The sequence below is a fragment of the Nothobranchius furzeri genome, chromosome 9 (genome assembly GCF_043380555.1).
Source record: "Nothobranchius furzeri strain GRZ-AD chromosome 9, NfurGRZ-RIMD1, whole genome shotgun sequence".
NCBI lineage: Eukaryota > Metazoa > Chordata > Actinopteri > Cyprinodontiformes > Nothobranchiidae > Nothobranchius > Nothobranchius furzeri.
The window spans coordinates 65,016,037-65,036,234 of NC_091749.1; the positions used below are offsets into that span (position 1 = coordinate 65,016,037).

Consider the following 20,198-nt stretch of genomic DNA (forward strand, 5'->3'; position numbering starts at 1 on the left):
TTTCATATTTTAAAATAATTTTCCTGAGCCATGTGCTAAAAGTCCTTTAATGAGAGGCCGCCCAGACCCTAGCGCCCCCTGTGGCCAGAATATTCCACTTGCAACTTCAGAGTTGTTGGTCCGGCCTGTTGGGACCTGAACTGACATACCTGGGGCTGCAGTCTGGTTCCAGCACGTTTCCTGCAGATTTTAGATCATGAACAGCAGATTTGTTTGATTTAATGATGAATAGCTCCTGTAGACACTAATGAAGGCTGGGGAGTTGTTTTAGCTGTTAGATTAAAGTGTTAAAAAGACAAACGCACATCGAGGAGATAAGTTTTGCTATCAAACGAGCACTAGAGGGTACTAAAAGCAAGTCAAAACTGCCTAGTTTCCCTGGAACAAAGTTCTAACATTGTATAGCTATAAATATATTGTGGAGATTTAAATAATAATAATAAAGTGGTTCTCACTCATTTGTCTTAAAGCTTCCACTAACAACACGTTTCAGATTGGAAGCAACCATTGGACGATCCGGGTGTTGGTCTGCCCGAACCGCCACACTCCCTGGGTCCTCCACTCATCAAACACATGTATTCAGCAACAGAACACCTGTGGTGTGAGAGGATCTCTGCTCAATAATGCCAGCATGGATGTAATTTTTGGGGGGGACAGGGGGGACATGCCCCCCCCCCCCACACACACACACACACTTTTTCCAAAGTCAACTTTTGACCCCTGCACTTTTTACCATCCAAAAACAATATTACGCTATATTAAATTGACACTGGTTGAGCTCTAGGACCAAGCGGAAAACAACCGTTTGTGTTGAAGCCTGTTTCCCATTAGAGCATACTGTAAAGAAACACCCCCCAGTGTTCCCCCCACTTCTAAAGTGAAAATTACATCCATGAATGCCAGAGAAGGAGACAGCTGGCTGCTACCACTTCAACTTTAGGACAAACTACCAGAGTCCCAAAAAGAAAAACACCATTTGGAGTAACGAACAACAAAAGTCGTTTCAACCTAGAAAACAGCAACTGGTGTTAAGCTCTATCTTGTTTCTTCTTGAAACGCGAGTGTCTGGTTCTGGCAGAAGCGTCTCAGGGAGGCTCACCGAGTCGAGGGGCAGTGGCAGATATAGCAATTTGGGGTCCCAAGGCGAACACAGACATGGGGCCCTTTACACAAATTTTTCGACAATCTTACCTTTAACTGGATTTGCAAAACTCTCCCCTCTTCTGACATGAGTTATTTTCCCTTTTTATTAGTCCTCCTCTTTTTTCCTGTATTTTTCTCCCTTTGAGTGCTTTCAATATTTGCTCTGCTTTCTTTTTCCTGTCAGCGCTCCTGTGCTTTAGCCTTAGTTTTTTTTTTCTATTTTCTGTTTTGGTCCATGTTTTACTCCCTTTAAACATTTTCTATTGTTTTTCCTTTCTGCTTCCTTTTGATGTTTTACACCAAAAAACGACGTCACTTTCAGAAGTGAAAATAAAAGATTTTTTTAAAGCAAGCTGCTTCTTTCTCTTATTGGAGCCACTAGGATAACTCAATTTCATGCTTAATGTTTTGACTATCGCTTTGAGTTTGTTACGAACGCTCCCACCTCTCTTCTTCTTCTTATTTGTGGTCTTATGGCACTTGGCAACAAACCATTTGGTGCATTATCGCCACCAACTGGATTGGAGTGGAATGACTACCAATCACTTCCTGTTTGTGCATCGCCGTCTTAATAACCCTCTTATGACCATAATTATAACAGGGCCACCTGGTATTTTTTAAATCTTATGGCTGTAAAATTGTAATAAAAAGTGCAAAGTGTGTGTAACTCTTCTCCTTTTTTCAGAAGAACTTCAGCTTTCAGTGTATGGTTTGTATTTAGAATTTATTTCTATGAAAGCCTTTAAAAAATCAGCTTAAAAGTGAAAAAAACAAAAAACGGATTTGAATTTTTTACATTTATTACTGAACAGGAACTTCAAAATGACTTGGGAAAACAATTTGGAATGAACAATTTAAACTTTGACCTGTAATGCATCTAATCTTAAAAAAGTGTGAATCTTGGTATCTTTTTTAACAGTTTTTAAGACCATTTATTTTTGTAAACTTTCAGACGTTTTTATTTGATGTGGTGGACCTTGAGGCAGTTTCTCTCCAGCTGCAGGCAGAGTCCTGCACACCTCATTCTGCCATGGGGTGCTTCTCTTGCACACCGTGCACTGCTATACCAAAAACTTTTGTTTTAGCAAAAATAATTAAAAAAAATAATTTATTGTAAAAAGATAAATAATGCTGGAATGAAGCTCAATCTTAAAATTAGCAAAGAGTTGAGGGTTGTTCAAATAAAGAAATAAAATAAAGACAGAACAAATATTCATACCCTGGTTCACTGGAGATCTGTCCTTCTTCGTGGTCACTGTCTTCAGACATAAGCCTTCTGGGACACCTAATAGATCGTGTTGATTTTCTTTGAGGCGTTTCCATAATTTCATGCCGGCTTTCTATGCTAATTAGCTTCCCCGTTCCGTTATCCCCTTTCACTGCGGCGCTGTGCTCCTTTTCAATCAGGCTGGACAGAGGATTTCCATAACTCTGATTGCTTCATGCTATAGACCATTGGAAAGCTGCTTTTATGCACTTTTAGGAACAGTTGGAATTTTTTGAATCTGATCAGCCATTCAAAAGTTATAAAATGGACCATTTTGGATGACAAACTCAGCACGTCTCTGAATCTGTGTTGTGATTCATTGTGCTCAAGACAGGGAATCCTGGTGGCTACCGTAATGTATTGTATATGCACAAAAATCCCCATTTTTAATCTTTTCAGCACTTTTGGAATTTTACAGATATCTTGAAGGGTTCAGGAATTATGGTAATGAGAAGTGCACATGTCTGTGGCGACAGGTTGGTAATAAGAATATTGTGGCATTAACAGAGGGGTGCCGGCAGTCAGGGCTAGGGGGCCCCCCAACACAAGGGGGCCCCAGGCGGCCGCTGACCTTTGCCTAATGGTAAAACCGCCACTGTCGAGGGGTGAGTGTTCTGTAAAATACACTAAAGCAGCTTTAATCTGGGAAAATATTTTTATTTTATGGTTTATGTGCACATATAAATTCTGTATTATTTTGTTATTCAGAAATTTTCAGTAAAACTCTTAAAAAAACACAAACCCACTCCAAGCGTCTCTCCAGCTGCAGGATTTGATCAAATGGCAGCGATTCTGGATCCAATGACTGCTGATGCTCTCTGACCTGCTGGTACCAGGTTCCTCTAACGACCCCACGTCCCGCAGACTTAAGTTATTTATTTGACAGTGTGTGAAGGACTTAAAGAAAAGAAAGAAAAAAGAAAATGATCTTTTATATAGCGCCTCTCAAGATAAAAATCACGAGGCACTTTGCATAAACAAAAAAAAACAATTAAAGTATAAAAAAGATTTCAAAAAATGATTAAAAATATGTTTAAAATGAGAAGAAAATACTGATTAAAAAATAATGTAAGGAAAGGGAGAGAGAAAGTGGAGAGGTTTTAAGATTTTACTAAATACTTTGTTGTATTTTGAACAACTAAAATTTCTAAATCGATTAATGTTTTACTGTGTCTATAAAGCCCCTTTGAACCAGAATAGTAAACAGAAGTGATGCTGGGGGATGTGTAGCCAGCCCTTCTACTGGATGCGTACGCGGCGTGTAACGTACGCGTTTTACTTACCAGCTCCCTTCCCACTGGGAGCGATTCAGACTCACAATGGCGTTGAAATGTAATCACACCGCTTGTCCTGCCGAGTCAGGAAATCACGTGAGAGCATGTTGTGTCCACATACTGTTGCATGTGTTCTGTAGATGCATTTACTAGAAGCGCTAGAGGGCGCTAGTGAGTACGTTGTGGTTGTTGTGGTTTAAAAAAAAAGAAGTGAAGAAGAGAATAAAGCGGGAATTATCTCCGGTCCTCTGTTCCTACTTACGTGTGTGTGTAATGCTTGCTTGATTAACGGCACACAACAAGTGGCGACGAGAGTAGTGGTGATTCAGTTATGGCTCTGCTCTCTTTGCAACCCCCGGCTGTGTTCCTGGACTGTCCGGGCGAACCGAAAATTCCATTTGCTGCATGGAAAAGGTTGTTCGACAACTACTTGCTTGCTATCGGGGGTGATGACTTTGCTACGGAGAGGAAAAGGGCCCTGCTCATTCACTGCTTGGGAACGGAGGGACAACGAATCTACAGCGCCTTACCACTCGCTACGGATGATTACGAGGGATCCGTAAAGGCTTTGGAAACATACTTTCATCCTAAAGTCAATGTTGTCGCCGAGAGATACCATTTCAGGCAACGAGCTCAAGCTGTCGGTGAGTCAACAGATCATTACGTTGCAGCACTGCGTGAGCTCGTGAAACAATGTGCATTCGGGGCTATGGAGAATGAAATGTTGCGGGATCAGCTTGTAGAGAAGACTAATAATGCTCGTATACGTGAAAGACTTCTAATGGAGGAGGATTTGACGCTCGATCGAGCTTTGGAAATTGCTAGGCACACCGAGGCTGCAACAGCTGATGCAAAGGCCATTGTTGTTGGTGAAACAAAGCCTGTTGCCGCTGTTCAAGTACAAAAGAAGATGCGCAAACCAAAATACAAAGCAGCTAAAAAAACGGATACAGCTCCGACGTGCTACCGTTGTGGCTCAGGGGATCACAAAGCCAATGATAAATCCTGCCCCGCAAAAGACTGCAAATGTAATACATGTGGGAAAATCTGACATTTTTCTAGAGTGTGTAAATCTCCTCATGAGCCTGTTAATAAAGTGAATGTGCCTGAAATGTGTGTTCTAACTGTTGACAATTGTGTCAGTAGTGATCCAGCTAAATTGATGTGCACTGTTATTGTCACGGTACCAAATACTGCACAGGCATGTACTGTTAAGCTACTAGTAGACACAGGTTCTGGTGTTTCCATACTGCCTGAACATGTTTACAGCACGTATTTTGGCTCAGTTAAGTAACCCAACTGTTCAGCTTATTACATATTCAAAGGAGAAACTGGATGTATTAGGGTGTCTTAGAGCTGACATTACCTACAATGGCAAGAGTGCCCCCACAGACCTCTACATTGTGAGAACAGGAACACCCATACTGGGCATGGACTTGGTGACGGCCCTCCAGCTACACATAAAAGGGGGACGATTAGTCCTTGAGAGTTCCGAGGTATGCGCTACACTTCAACAAACCTCTGCTCTGCCCACTCACTGCAAACAGGAGTGTGAGTCTCCAGTTGCATTCGGATGTGCAAAGGACTTTGTACATAAAGTGAAGGTGCGACCTGAAGTGAAGCCAATACAGCAGAAACTCCGACGCTTACCCCTGTCAGTCCGTGATGCTGTTTCCGCAGAACTCAAGAATCTGGAGGAACATGGTGTCATAGAGAAAATCAATGCATCTGAATGGGTCTCCCCGATTGTAGTCACTAGAAGGAAAACTGGTGACATACGCATGTGCGTTGATTTGAGAGAACCTAACAAAGCGGTGGTCGTTGACAGCCATCCATTGCCACTGATAGAGGAAATACTGTCTGAGCTGCGTAGGGCTGTCATGTTCTCTACCCAGGATCTTAAATCCGCCTACCATCAGCTGAAACTACACGAAGACAGTAGAGGGCTCACTGCTTTCATTACACATGAAGGACTGTACCAGTACTGCAGAGTCCCCTACGGGTTGAGTTCAGCACCGGCAGCGTTCCAAAAGATGATGACGCAAATCCTACATGGCCAGAAAGGGGTGCAATGCTATCTTGATGATGTCATCATATACGGAACTTCAGAAGCTGAACATGAAGCCAACTTGCGTGCTGTGTTACACAGAATCACCAAGGCAGGACTGAAACTCAATGTTGACAAATGTCAACTCCGTCAAACTACTCTGAGCTTTCTGGGTCAAAAGATCGGTCCAGAAGGTCTGCTGCCAGATGACTCTCATGTCACTGCTATCCTGCATGCTCCACCCCCTACTGATCCGGCAACCCTGCGCTCGTTTCTTGGCTTGAGTGCATGGTACAGCAAGTTCGTACCAAATTATGCGACTGTTGTCGAACCCATGAGAGCTCTTCTGCGTAAGGACTGTTCATTCCACTGGAACAAGGTAGCTCAAGCAGCGTTTGATCAAGTCAAGCAGTTAATCGTGCACAGCCCTGCTCTGGTAATGTTCGACCCCAGTAAGCCAACCATAGTCTCGACAGATGCCTCAGACTACGGTGTAGGTGCTGTTTTGACTCAACTTGACGGTAATGATGTGGAACAAACTGTTGCATTTGCGTCTCGCAGCTTGTCTGATGCAGAGAGGAAATACTCAATCGTTGAAAAGGAAGCCCAAGCTTGCGTTTGGGCTGCGGAAAAATGGCGTACATGGCTCTGGGGCAGAAAATTCTGCCTACGAACAGATCACCAAGCACTTACAACACTGCTGACTACAAAGGGCAATAACAGAGCAGGTCTACGCATAGCCAGATGGTCAGCTCGCCTGTTGGAGTTTGACTATGAAGTGGAATATAGAACTGGATCATTGAACCATGTTGCTGACTGTCTTTCTAGGCTTCCACTTACCGAGACAGACATGGCATGTGCAGAGAGTGTGGAGTCAGTTGCAGCCATCCTCACTGATCTGAGCGCTGTGTCTGGGGAAGACCCAGTCAGAGTGCAAAACTTGCCCAGTGTTCACAAAGCTCCGGGTGCAGATACAGAAGGGCTGGCTTGCTAGAAAGACGTCACTGGAACCTGACTTACAGCCGTACTTTTCAATCCGCCATGAACTCGCGGTCCTTAACGAGTGCATTGTCAGAGGTACTCATCGATTGCTAGTGCCTGAGTCGTTGCAGAAAAAACTCACTGACATAGCTCATGTATCTCACCAAGGCATTGTACGTACTAAACAACACCTGAGGGAATTGTACTGGTGGCCCAAAATGGATTGTCACATAGAGACACTGATAAAGAATTGTGCAACGTGCCGACAGAACGACAAGTCCGCTGTCACCCATGATGCTCCACTTCAACCCATTCCTTTACTGGCTGCTGCTTGGGAAAAGGTGTCTGTGGACATCATAGGCCCTTATGAAATAGCCCCTTCTGACTGTAGATTTGCCATTACATTGGTAGACTGCTTTAGTAAGTGGCCTGAAGTAGCTTTTGCTCCCCGAGCTGATGCAGGTACTGTCATTCAGTTCCTTTCCGTAGTTTTCTCTCGTGAAGGGAATCCAAAGACATTGATAAGTGACAATGGCTCTCAATTCATCTCTGCTGAGTTCGCTGACTTCCTCAAAAGCAGGGGGATCCAACACCTGAGGTCCTCAGTGTATTATCCAAGAGCTAATGGGGAAGTGGAGAGATTCAATAGATGCGTTAAAGACTGCCTACAGACTGCCTCGATTCAAGGTCAACCCTGGAAATCGTTCCTGAGAACTTACCTGATGGACTACAGAGCAACCCCTCATTCTACAACTGGAGTCTCCCCTTCAGAACTGCTCCATGGACGCCGAATGAGAACAAAGTTACAGGTAATAGATATGCCTGTTCCTCAGACAGAGAGGCAGACCATGTGCGAAAGAGTTAAAGATAAGCAAATGAAAATGAAGGAATACACTGATGGTCGCAGACGCGCCAAATCATCCAACTTTTAGGCTGGTGACAAGGTACGGGTTAGGAAGCCATGGAAGGTAAAGAAAGGAGAGTTAAAGTTTTCTAAACCAAAGACTGTCGTGACCAGGAAAGGACCAAACACTAATCTGCTGTATGATGGACGGACCTGGAACGCCTCACACTTATCGGCTCTGTCAGGGCTGAACACAGGTACTGATGCTGACACAAAAATGGACTGTCATAAACCAGGAACTGATCTGGCATCTAACTCTGAGTCTGATAGTAGGCTTAGGCCCATCAGGATGAGAAAGCCACCTTGCTGGACCCAGGACTTTGTTATGGGGAAGTGAATGTACTGAGTAATGTGAAATGTTAGCGTGTATTAGGTGACCTACATCAGAACGATGAGGTTCAGTTCACATAAGGAATCCTTGTTCAAAAGGGGAAGATGTTGTGTCCACATACTGTTGCATGTGTTCTGTAGATGCATTTTACTAGAAGCGCTAGAGGGCGCTAGTGAGTACGTTGTGGTTGTTGTGGTTTAAAAAAAGAGAAGTGAAGAAGAGAATAAAGCGGGAGTTATCTCCGGTCCTCTGTTCCTACTTACGTGTGTGTGTAATGCTTGCTGGATTAACGGCACACAACAGAGCAGCAGGAGAAAGATGGCAGCATGTATCCAACAAGGTCTCCGGTTCCTGTTACGCTCCGTCACCTCCACTAAGGAGGTTTCACAGGTAATGACGTTGTTTTTTTCACTAGTTAAGCAGCAGAAAATCTGCACGTGACTTTTATTTAGAAAGTTTTCGTCTTCCTGTTTGACCCGATCTGAACTGTTGAACTCGGCATGTTCTGAAAGCGGAGGGCGTAAAGAATAGACTCGACGTGAAAACGACGCTTCTGGGACGCACCAGGTTTAAAACCAAAGGTGACAGATCATTTGCTGCTGTGGCCCCCAGACACTGGAACTCTCTCCCCTGAGCCTGAGAACAGTGGACTCAGTGGTCTCCTTTAAAAAGCAGCTGAAGACTCACTTGTTCAGGCTTTGGTGTGACCTTTATCACCCTCTCCTTGTTCTGCGCTCTCCCCACCTATTCCACCTTCCTCAAGATCCACCGATTTCCCTCTTTTCTATTCACTCTCTCTCTTTCTTTACATTTTTTAATCACAATTGTCAATTTTTTTTGTTAATTTAAAATAAATTTTAATCATTTTCTAAATTCTGTTTTATATTTAACATTTTTTGTTTTTGTGAAGCGCCTCATGATTTTTATCTTGAGAGTTGCTATAGAAAAGATCTTTTCTTCTTCTTCTTCCAAAACAATATTTTGTGGCCATCCGCTCAAACGACAGCTGACTGCTGCATATTTCACTTCGCAGACGTTACGAGATTCTTACATGTCCGGTGGAAAGACCCGGCAACAGAACCGATTCAAGCGAAGAATGAATCTGTGATGGTGAGATTAGCAATTAGGTTGGGTGTATTTTTATTTGCTGCCTGACAGGAAAATAAATAAAAATCAGACTTTTGAGTTTTTCAGGACGATTCCGACCATCAGATGGTCGAATGAACCCTGAATAATTTGATGGAAAAAAGAAAAGGTTGTAAATGTTTGAACAGAGAGCCTCCTCCTCTAATAAACCAGTGATAAATAAGTTAAATATGTTTTTTCACTGTTTCATCATTAATCTGTAATCTGTGTTAAAATTCACTGAAGAAAATGCGGATTTAAATAAATGAATATCTAAACAAGTTATTAACTTTGGTTTTTATATTTTAATTTTCTCACCACCTTTACGCTGCTGTTTTTAAATCCGACGGATGTCGGCTGGTCTTCGTTTTCACACATTAATTCTGCTCTAATGGCTCTGGTTCCACCCGTTTTCCCTTCCGCTAGCCCATTCCTGTCAGACATTGTTCTTCTTCTCCCTCTTCCATCTATCTTTCATTAACACGTGCACGATTCGTGCAAATCAAAGTAAATTACTGTGTTCATTACGGAGCTCTGCTGGCCCTCTCAGGCACCGAAAGACCACAAGAAAGTCATAAAAGCATCTTTTCATCCTTTCAATTACATCTCTGAGTGGAGCGAGGGACTTTGGTTGAATGAAAATTCATCTGAGAAATGTTCCGATAATGACGGACTCACCTATAAGTCTGCGTGTTAAAGCAGCACATACATAAAATCAGCTGGGGGGGTGGGGGGGTGGGGGGGGACTATGATGTCGGACAGCATGCTGATGGATCAACGTTTCCTGCCGGATCAGGCTGATAGGGCTGATCTGCTGAAGCTGGTGCAATCTCCTGAAACCTGTCAGTCATTCCGTGAAACTGAATGCCACCAGACTCCGATTTAAGTTGAGCTTTGAGATTACATCAGACCTTTCAGTGCATCGACTCCTTCGGTCTGAAATCCTGTAAATGCTTCATCACCGCTCAGAAATAATCTCGCAGATGCTTTCTGATTGGACATTTTCTCCTTGCGTGTCCTCACAAAGAGTACAGAATGCGGCGGCTAGGTTCTTGACAAACACCTCGAGACGCTGTCACATTTCACCCGTCCTTGCACGCTTGCACTGGCTGCCTGTTAAATACCGCATCCAATTGAAGGTTCTGAACTCTGTCTACAACATTCTGAATGGTCAAGCCCCGCCTTACCTTTCAGAACTGATAAAGCCTTATGCTCCAACCAGAAACCTGAGATCTGCAGACCATTTTCTTTTGTGCGTCCCGAAAATGAGGTATAAATCTCGTGGAGAGCGGGCTTTTGCGTTCACTGCTCCTAAACTCTGGAATGCTCTTCCCCTTAAGTTTGGTTTATGCTTGACGCGTTTACTTTCCGCTTGGTGATGCGGCTCGCGGCTGGAACGCGCTTCACAACTCGCAGCGTTTATGGTTCGTGCGGCTCGTCTCTGCGGTGAGCCAATATTCTCCCAAACTGTAGGGGGCAGCATGGAGCTCTACGGCATGCATCCAACACTACACCATAGTAGAAGTAAAATTTACGGTTTACAACATGGCATTTAAGCATTTTTAACAGCGTCCTCGTCTTTTCCGACAGTGCGAGCTATTTCTCTCCAAGCATTATTAACAACATGTTGATCACGGTGATCTCTGAGAGCTGAATCATACAAATGTCTGTATTTACGAACCTCTGCCATACTAGTTCTTGCCGGTCCGCCATGTTTTTCCGCGTCCGACCGTCCGCGTGGTTAGAAATTTTCCTAGGTGCGCATTGCGGAAATTTTGGGCCGTGCGGAGGCGCGGTGGAGGGGCGTGGTTGTTAAGATGACGCAATTTCGCCGCGCGGAGCTGTGCGGACCTCGCGGACGCGTCAAGCATAAACCAACCTTTAGTGTTCGACAGGCCCCAGAACTGCGTCGATTTAAGTCTGTACTGAAGGCCTTCTTCTATTATTTAGCTTTTATTCAATGATCTAGTTTTTAGTGTCTTTACGTTTTATTGTGGCTCCTTATTTTATTGTTGTACGTTTCTTTTACAATTTTTTAGATTTTACATCTTACCTCCTGTATGACTTTAATCTGTTTTTATCTTGGGGTTTGTCCTTTTTACTGTACAGCACTTTGGTCAGCTGTCATGCTGTTTTTAAATGTGCTGTATAAATAAACATGGTATGGTATGGTATGGTACGTGTTTTAGTGGAGACACAGATTCTGGTTTGGAAGACCGATACCAGCTTCTGACCTTCAACCTGCCAGTACGGGTTTTGACTGATTTATGTTAAATAATTACTATGATTTCATAAACTTTAGTTCACGGATTCCACATGAAGTTCGAGTATCGTTAGCATAAGTTAGGGCCTTTGCAGAGGAAATATAATAAAACTGAACTGAGAGGCTGGCTTAAACAATCTTAATTACAAAATTGTTTTATATTAATGTAAAAAAATCTTCCTACATTTTCTGATTTTGTAAAGTTAAAATTTTTTGAGAACTTCAGATGAGTAAATTTCAAAGTTTTTCTTTTTCTTTTTGCAAATTAATGTATCTATAAAATCAGAAAAGATAATTTGATCATTGTAAATGCTTATTTACAATAAGGACAAATTTAAGGTGTATCCTTAAAGCAGATGGAGTTTTGGGATTAGTATCTTCATCAAGAAACCTAAATCCAGGCCTGAAAATGTTTGCTGCCCCCTGGTGGAGGATCTATAGGTGTCAAGGGCCAGTTTTATTGATTTATTTATATATTAGTCATATTGTTACAGAATTAGATAATAAAACAGGTAACTGTATTGTTGTTAATATTAGACAATAGATATTCCGGTGTTAACATTCAGATTATTATTATTTAATTAGGTTTTAAAGAGTCAGTCATTCAAAAACTAGATTTAAAGGAGTGGAACACATTAAATCTATACATTTGCAGTGGTCTCTAGTAGGAATGAATGCCTTGTGAGTCATTCTTGTCGGGGCAAAAACACTGGTGTACCGTTTCCAGGAACTAGAAGAAAGCCACATCACAGCTGAGCTTCAGACAGCATGATTAGGAGTTTTTATTTTTCCAGATTTTTGGACATCTCACCTCTGATTGGATAACAGCAACGTGGTTCTTCCACTGACTTGACACGTTGATGCTACATCCCCACAAAAACACACGCATGGAGAAGCTTCTGCTGTGTGGTGGAGTTGCTAATGCGAACTCGCTGTGTGCCAGTCATGAGTCAAGATAGGTGAGTGACAGTGTGACGTAGATCCTAAAGTTTCACCATCTATTTTCTGTCAGGAGCTAATGCAGGAGATAGGTGTAGGAGACTATTTTCATGTTCAGCCTGCATGAAAAAGTCAGTGGCCCATTATAAATAGAAACATCAACAACAACAACAACCAAAAAAAAAAAAGGGGGGGGGGGTTTCAGTGTCCCACACCTTTAAAACCATACATCAAACTTTATTTTCATTATTATTATCTGGTAAAATATTTGTCCTTGGAAACTGAAAGAGACAATGTGTAGTTTTTCTGTCCACTGAAATGTTGAAAATAAATTAAATGAAGGCTCCGTAACCTCATTTTATTGGGTCTATGATAGATTGGTAGTGGGTCTAAGTCTCTGGGCAACGCCATATTAGATGCCATGTTTCCTTCTACGGGAGCCCGTGAGGACAAATTGCATTTACTGATTTGTAACGAATGGTTACAAAACTTTCACCATTCATAATTGTTGTTTTACACATTTACCTCTTCGCTCATCGCCAGTGAAGAAAGGGAGTCTGATGCGTTTCGCTCTCAGGGGTTTTTGACCCTAATGGCTATCCGTTGGTAAGGTCTTACTCAAACACAAAAATACTGCATGCTTGCAATGATTTAGATACGTACTGCCCCCATTTGCCAGGGGAAATACACATTGTCACTTTTAATACTTCTCGTTGGTATTTTTGTTTGGTTGAATTTACCACCCAGTGGGGGGACGCCAGTTCAGGTATGAGTACCTGGTTAATGTTGATGTCATTGTTACAACCCAGGCGTCTAGGAGACCTGGACATGGAGGACGTGACCCACATGATAAAAGTCAACGAAGGTTTATTTATGGCATCACTTTTAACGAGATCTGGTTCTTTTACTGACAAAACAAACAAATGTGTCTTAGCCCTGTAAAAACCAAACCAAAACCAAACAAGAGAGCTCTAAATCTTTTAAGCCACGAAACAAAAACTACAATTTGATGTTCTAACACACACGTCGACAAATGTCAAAGTCCGAGTTCAAATGTCCGAATGGGAGACCACAGGCCAGAGGAAAAGCAGCTCTGAACTGTTGCTCCACTGGTGAAGAGCTCTAACAAGTCTTTTAGGCAGCCAGCTGCACAGCTGGTGCAGGGTGGAGTCAGGCTGAGCAGACAGGCCCATGCTGGACAGCTCTTCAGGTGCAGAATCACATGTTTACAAGAAAAAGGTTTACAAAAATCAACAAAGAACTGGCTTCGGCCGTAACACTCATGCTAACTCCCAGCTGAGTTTATGAGAAGACTCCAGAGATGAGCAGGAAGGATGCTGATTGGTTTTATGGGACATGGAAGGTTCCCTAGCGAATAATAAACGGAAGATCCTGGAATGCTGAGAAGTTGGATTGAAGGGAAAACGGTTTGATTCTGCTCTAAACTCAGCTTCCAGGCAGCTGAGCTGTTTGCCTGAAGCTGGAGGGATTTCCATGTTTGTTGATGACAGATTGTGTGTCTCTGTAAATAAAAACGTGATTTTACAGTAAAATTGAGCTGATTTTTATTCACCAGGAGACTCGACTCGTGATATTTTAGTCGCTGCTCAGAACATCACCATCTGATGCGTACAAACATGCTGATCTCTGGAGACTTCCACCGCTCTTTGTTCTAATCTCATTATTATTGTTTCATTTGCTTTCAGTATTTTACCTCCGAACGTGGTTCATGTCCCCATGGGAAGCAGGAGAAAAGAGAAGATTGTGATTTTTTATGCAATATCCTTTTTTGTCTTTGCGCTGTTTTGATCTTCTGCATCAAGAGAAAAGCAGTTTTTCCTCCAAATTGCACAAACGTGAGTTTTTTATCGATATGAGGGAGATATGTCCTCGCTAATCCACGTCGCAATGTGACTCTCAGAACCAACCTGCTCCATCACGTGCGACACATCACTGTGGAGAAGTATTGTCCCACTCTTCCTTACAGAAACTTCTAAATCCAGCCATATTTGAGGGTTTTCTAGCATGAACGGCCTGTTTAAGGTCAAAGGTCAGATGTAATCCTTAAGGATATTCATTTAGAGAACAGGAATCATGGTTCCATTAATTAAAACACATGTTCCAGATCCTGAAACAACAGGGCAGCCTCAGACCATCACACTGTCACCACCATGTCTGACTACTATGATGTGCTTTAGCTTTAGCTTGACTCCAGGTGGAACGGGAGACTCGCATTCCAGGAAGTTCTGCTTTGGTCTCATCAGTCCACAGAGTATTTACGCAGAAGATTTTGGGATCATCAGGTTGTTTTTTGGAGAATGAGAGATGAGCCTTAGATGAACCTTGACCTTTGACCTTAGCTTGAATCAGGCGAGGCTTGCAGGGCTTTGGGTGATGTTCTGGATTATTTTGTTCTTGAATTTCTTTAAAACAGGTCAAGAGGTGCTGCTGTTTCAGATTGTTTAGCATGCTTTGTGTTAAACAAGTTCTGCTGAAGTGATTTATTCTGTAGGTATGGCAGGGATTAGTCTGGGTGATGCAGGTGGAACTTGTATTAATCTGGTTAATCTCAACTAATTCATCATTTTAACGATTACTTTCTCACATAGATATTTGTTCTCCCAATAAATAAAAAGGTGATGTTTAATATTAACTGTCTACCATTAAAGTGAGTCTAGGCAGTTTTGGCTGGCTTTTAGCACCCCCTAGTGTCCATTTAGTAAAACTGAAAGCAAAATTTCTCTGTGCGTTCGTCTTTTTAACACCTTAATCTAACAGCTGAAATGTCTCCCAGCCTTCCTTAGTGTCTAGAGGAGTATTGCATTTAATAAAAATACATTATTATTAACTAATAAACGCATCTTAGCTTCACGCTTAGGGAGGATGAGAGTCAGCTGCTGTTGGGCACAAATAAATATGGTACTTGTGGTGGCCATTTCAGTAACATAGCATAAATCTGTTAGTTATAAATTTCTTTTATTATTATAGTTTTAGAATTTCTTATCATTCCTTTTATAATAAGTTAAGTTTGCAATTTAAATGTGTTAATTTTTAATTATGTGGTAAATTGATGTAGTTGTGAACTTTTGGGACACGCCTTAGTCATTAAGCTGATTAGTATCACATGGGGAAGTGTGTGCAAAATGTTTGTTTGCCAAGTGTCAGGGGAGATAGGAGGATTTTGGTTAAATGATAGTTTGACCATTTTTAGACCTGATAGTTTAATTTAAGGTTAATTTTCGTTGGATGAAAGGTAGAACATTTTGAATTAATTTTGAACCTTTTTTTTTTGGAAGAATAAACCATTTATACAATTTGCAAGAAATCAAGTCTGAAAGTGTGTGCTTAAAGGAAATCACCCGTTCTCACCAATGGCCTTTAGTTGGAAATCGTTTTTTGGAAGTTTAAAGGCCGTGACAGTACTTTTCCTTTAATTGAAGTATTATTTTGTACAGAAAATGTTTACAATTTAAGCATAATAGGAGTTGGGTGTGATGTTAGTTACCTAAAACGTTTTAGTTTTATTTTTTTGAGAGAGAGAGAGCGAGAGAGAGAGAGAGAGAGAGAGAGAGAGAGAGAGAGAGAGAGAGAGAGAGAGAGAGAGAGAGAGGGGGGGAGAGGGAGAGGGAGAGGGAGAGGGAGAGAGAGAGAGACTGTATTTGTATTTAATCAGTTTTTATGATTCTGAAATTGGTTTTTGATCAAAAATAACAGAAACCTGGAGCGGTGTAAACCCTTTTTCACAGCTTTTACATGAACCGAGATCTCAAAGCTCCCGTGTTGAGATTATATACGATGTTCACATGTTGTGTTTTTCTCACATGTTGGTAACACAAACACGGACTCTCCATCACACTCACCTGGAGTGTGCTTATAATAGGCCTCATGCTGACTGGAGAAGTGTTCATGAAAAATTACACACATTACAGGATGAAGTCCGCAGCAGGAAGCTGGAGGGAAAATGTGCAAAAATCTCCCGTAAATCAAGATGAGGCTCTTCAGAGTGATGAAGAGGCGCAGCAATTTTCTCAGAAACGTCTAATGAGTCACATGTTCTTTTAAAGAAATCCTCTTCATTTGGGCCTCCTGGTTTTGTGGAGCAGAATGGGGATGCTGAGGTGTTTGTATGCTGCAGAGCAGACCCATCATCCCTGAAAGCGGGTCGAAACGGTGACCTTCCTCCGCTATCAGACACAAATGCCATCTGCAGCATTCTGGTATCTAGGACGGAGTCACGGCCAGACGACAGGAAGCGGAGCTAGCGTACACCTGAGTGAGCATCACGGACGCGTCGGCGTGATTCCGATAACTTCCTTGTTTCCACTCAGCTGCAGCAGGAACATCTGATCTGGATCTGTTGGCTTTACAGGTGAAGTTCTCCTCTTTTATCAAAGTAAACACTCAGGTTCCTCCTGATAAAAGAAAAGGTCGACTTCACTTTGATTCTGCTGAATGATTTAATAAAATCTCTTGATGCTCTTAACTGATTTTATCTAAAGCTGAGTGTTTAAAAGCTGAATAAAAAACGAATTCATCAAACACTTAAATAAATGAAACATTCAACTCTGAACTCATCATTACATCCTCACAGAAATCTGTTCAACTGCAGTTATTTACACTCAGCCAACCTAAAAAGCAGATTTGAAAAACGCTTTAACGATGATTTATTGTTTTTACACATTTATTCATGTTTTTTATTTGTTTTTTGACCAAAAATTAATAAAAAAAATAATAAAGAGGATCGTGACGTAGTTTTTGTTGAGCAGCAGATCTAGTTTTAATCTCACCCTTCAACCTCCAGGATGAAAACTCGATAAAAACATGTTATAGCTCCTTTATCCCATTGAGTGAAGAGAAAACTTTCAACAAAAGAAATTCTTAAAAACAAATGGAGATGTTTGAAACAAAATTACCCTAAATAGTTATAAATAATAATTTTATTATTTTTACACCATTGAAATAATTTATTCTCCAAATAAATAGAAAATGCAAAACACAACAAGCATTTCTTAAAGGTATTGGACACTGAAAAATATTTTATTTAATGATTATATCCGATTATAGTTGGTCACTCAAAGTTTTTCATGAAAATAGTCTCCTACACATATCTCCTGCATTAGCTTCTGATAGGAAATAGATGGTGAAACTCGAGGATTTTTAAAGCCTGACAGATCTACGTCAAACGGTGGCATGGACTCACCCGTCTTGGCTCGTGACGGGGAAGGCTGTTGTTGGTTTAGCATCCAGGCAACAGCATTGAAATACAAGCTAACTGTTAGCATTAGCAACTCCACCACATGGCGGAAGGTCTTCCAGACTTGTTATTTAGGGTTAGGGTTATTTAGGCCCAGTCCTGGTCCTTGAGATCCCCCATCCAGCATGTCTTGGAAGTTTCCCTGTTTAAACCCACCTGATTTGAATCAGTGGTGATTAGCAGTATTCTGCAGAGCCTGGGTGGCTGTTGAATAGGTGATTTAGCCACTGAATCAGCAGGGTGAGATATCAAACATGCTGGATAGGAGGTCTTGAGGACCAGGATTGGGCACCCCTGGTGTAGATCAAGCATTGATGTCTCAGATTAGATGGAGTCAGTGGTCGAGTCCTGTTGCCATGGACGTAATTGGGGGGGGGGGGGGGGGGGGCATGTCCCCCCCACTTTCTCCAAAGTCAAGTTTTCACCCCTGCACTTTTTACCAATACTTTATATTAAACTGACACTGGTTGAGCTCTAGGACCAAGCAGAAAACAACCATTTGTGTTGAAGCCTGTTTCCCATTAGAACATACTGTAAAGACCCACCCCCCACCCACACACACACACACACGTGTCCCCCCCCACTTTTAAAGTGAAAATTACGTCCATGCCTGTTGCTGTTATCTAATCCGAGGGTTGATGTCCAAATAACGAGAAATAAGACTCCAAATCCTGCTGTCTGCTTCAGCAGACTTGTCCGTTCTGATCCAGGCACTTCTGCCCCCCCCCCAGTACGACTCGCAAGGCATTCATTCCTACCAGAGACCACTACAAATGTGTTTGACATCTTTAAAAGCTTAATAAATATAAAAAGTATTTTGATTTGTTTCATTTATCTGATTTTATTGATGTGAGTCTAATATTCTCATTGGTTACAAATAAAAAACACATCACTGCTGATGTTCCGGCTCTATGTGTCTCACTGATTTCTACGATTAACACGGATTGGATTTAGGTGCAAAGACTTGGCATCTGAGGTGTTGCAGGATGCTTGCAGGTGCAGTTTTCTTCTGTCATACAGTCACGCTTAATGAAGAAAAGTCTTTTGTGGAGATGTTTGGTCATGTTAGCCTCTTTAGGGAGTTTGCAGCAGAACAAATAAAGACAAACCAACAGTTAGGGTCTTCTGGGGCTCAATGGAGCAATTCCAGGTGCCCTAACGGGAGCTCTGGGATTTTTGACATTTTAAAGAACTATTTGAAATTTTCACCTTCCTTTTTCCTTCTGTTTCCTGGTTCCAGCTGAATCCTCCGGTCCTGCTGAACATGTCTCGGAGCCCCACCTCCAGTGAGGATGAGATGGCCCAGAGCTTCTCTGACTACAGTGACGACTGCGCCTCCGACAGCTCCAGAGAGGAAACCATCTACGAGACCATAAGGGCGACGGCTGAGCCAGCGCGGAACCACATGGACGACATCCACATCAATTCTCTGGTCATCCGGATCCTGATCCCAGACCTGCAGCAGACGGTGAGAACTTCTGATCCAGTCCTCATCTCTAATCTCTTTCCCAGCATCCAGACTGCAGTGAGTGGGAAACAGGTGGTAAAGTGTAATTCACCCGACCTGGGGTCTCATTTAAACAGCTAAAGGGTTTCTGACGAAATGTTCTGGTGCAGCTACGACACAAAATCCAAACTTCAGCATTAATCAGTTCTTTTTAAATTCTAACACGGACTCAGGAGTTTTTAATCACTTAATCAGAGACAAAATTACACTTGATCTACAAACTGTAGAAGAATTGTAGTGAAGAATTGAGAGCAACAGTGGCAGAGTAGGATCGCCAAGGTAACCTATGATGAAAGTGTGACATCATCAGCTGGTTGGCAAAGAAAATCCTCCAACTTAAACTAGGGTCAAAGAGATCACAACACTAGTTTAGTTTCTGTTTACTGGGATGTCTACCAGAGCTATAGAGCTCCAGAGGGGGCGGGGCTTCATCACCTGGTTCACCTAAATTCCATTGTTGGAATAGTTTTATTTTTGTTTATGACGTTTTGTCGGCATTTGGCTGCAACCAGGCTGCATGTTTTCACTACTACATTTTCTTGGATAAAAACTGAGAATCTGAACTCAAACTCAGCGGAGTAACCCAAGCATGGAGCTCGTTAATTATTCAGCTGTTTATGAAGACAGAAAAAACAAATAAAGCATCAACAGAAAACCAACATCATTTTATCCCCATTTTATCTTTTCATTTTCACACAGAGAATTTCTGCTTTAATCAAAAACATTTTATAAAAGTCATCTCGGCACATAGATTTCTCACCTCCTTGTGTTTGGACGGGAGGAGCAGCGGGACTCATGATGCCTCCTCCTGATAAAACGCAGAGGAGTGTGAATGTTCATATCAACATGAAGGTGTTTGATTTCACCGCTCACTTTTGTAAGGGTCTGATGGTGATGATAAAGATGGTGATGATGATGATGATGATGATGATGGTGGTGGTGGTGGTGATGATGGTGATGATGGTCATGAAGATGATGGTGGTGATGAAGATGAAGAATATTATGAAGATAATGAGGATGGTGATCTTAGTGATGAAGATGAGGGTGGTGTTGATGATGATGATGGTGATGATGATGGTGGTGGTGAAAATGATCTTGATAAAGATGATGATAATGAAGATGCTTATGAAGATGATGGTGATGAAGATGATGGTGGTGATGAA

The 20,198-nt window shown here is 42.0% G+C and overlaps 1 protein-coding gene across 3 annotated transcripts in view; it reads left to right on the top strand.

Moving 5' to 3' along the window:
* The window catches only part of LOC107381573 (SH3 and multiple ankyrin repeat domains protein 2), a 269,418-nt gene that overhangs the window by 63,050 nt on the left and 186,170 nt on the right, over window positions 1-20,198 (top strand). For all 3 annotated transcript variants that reach the window (XM_070555052.1, XM_070555054.1, XM_070555053.1), the window contains one exon: window positions 18,769-18,996. In XM_070555052.1, coding sequence (XP_070411153.1) covers window positions 18,769-18,996 — 228 coding nt within the window. The remainder of the gene's footprint in view (window positions 1-18,768; window positions 18,997-20,198) is intronic.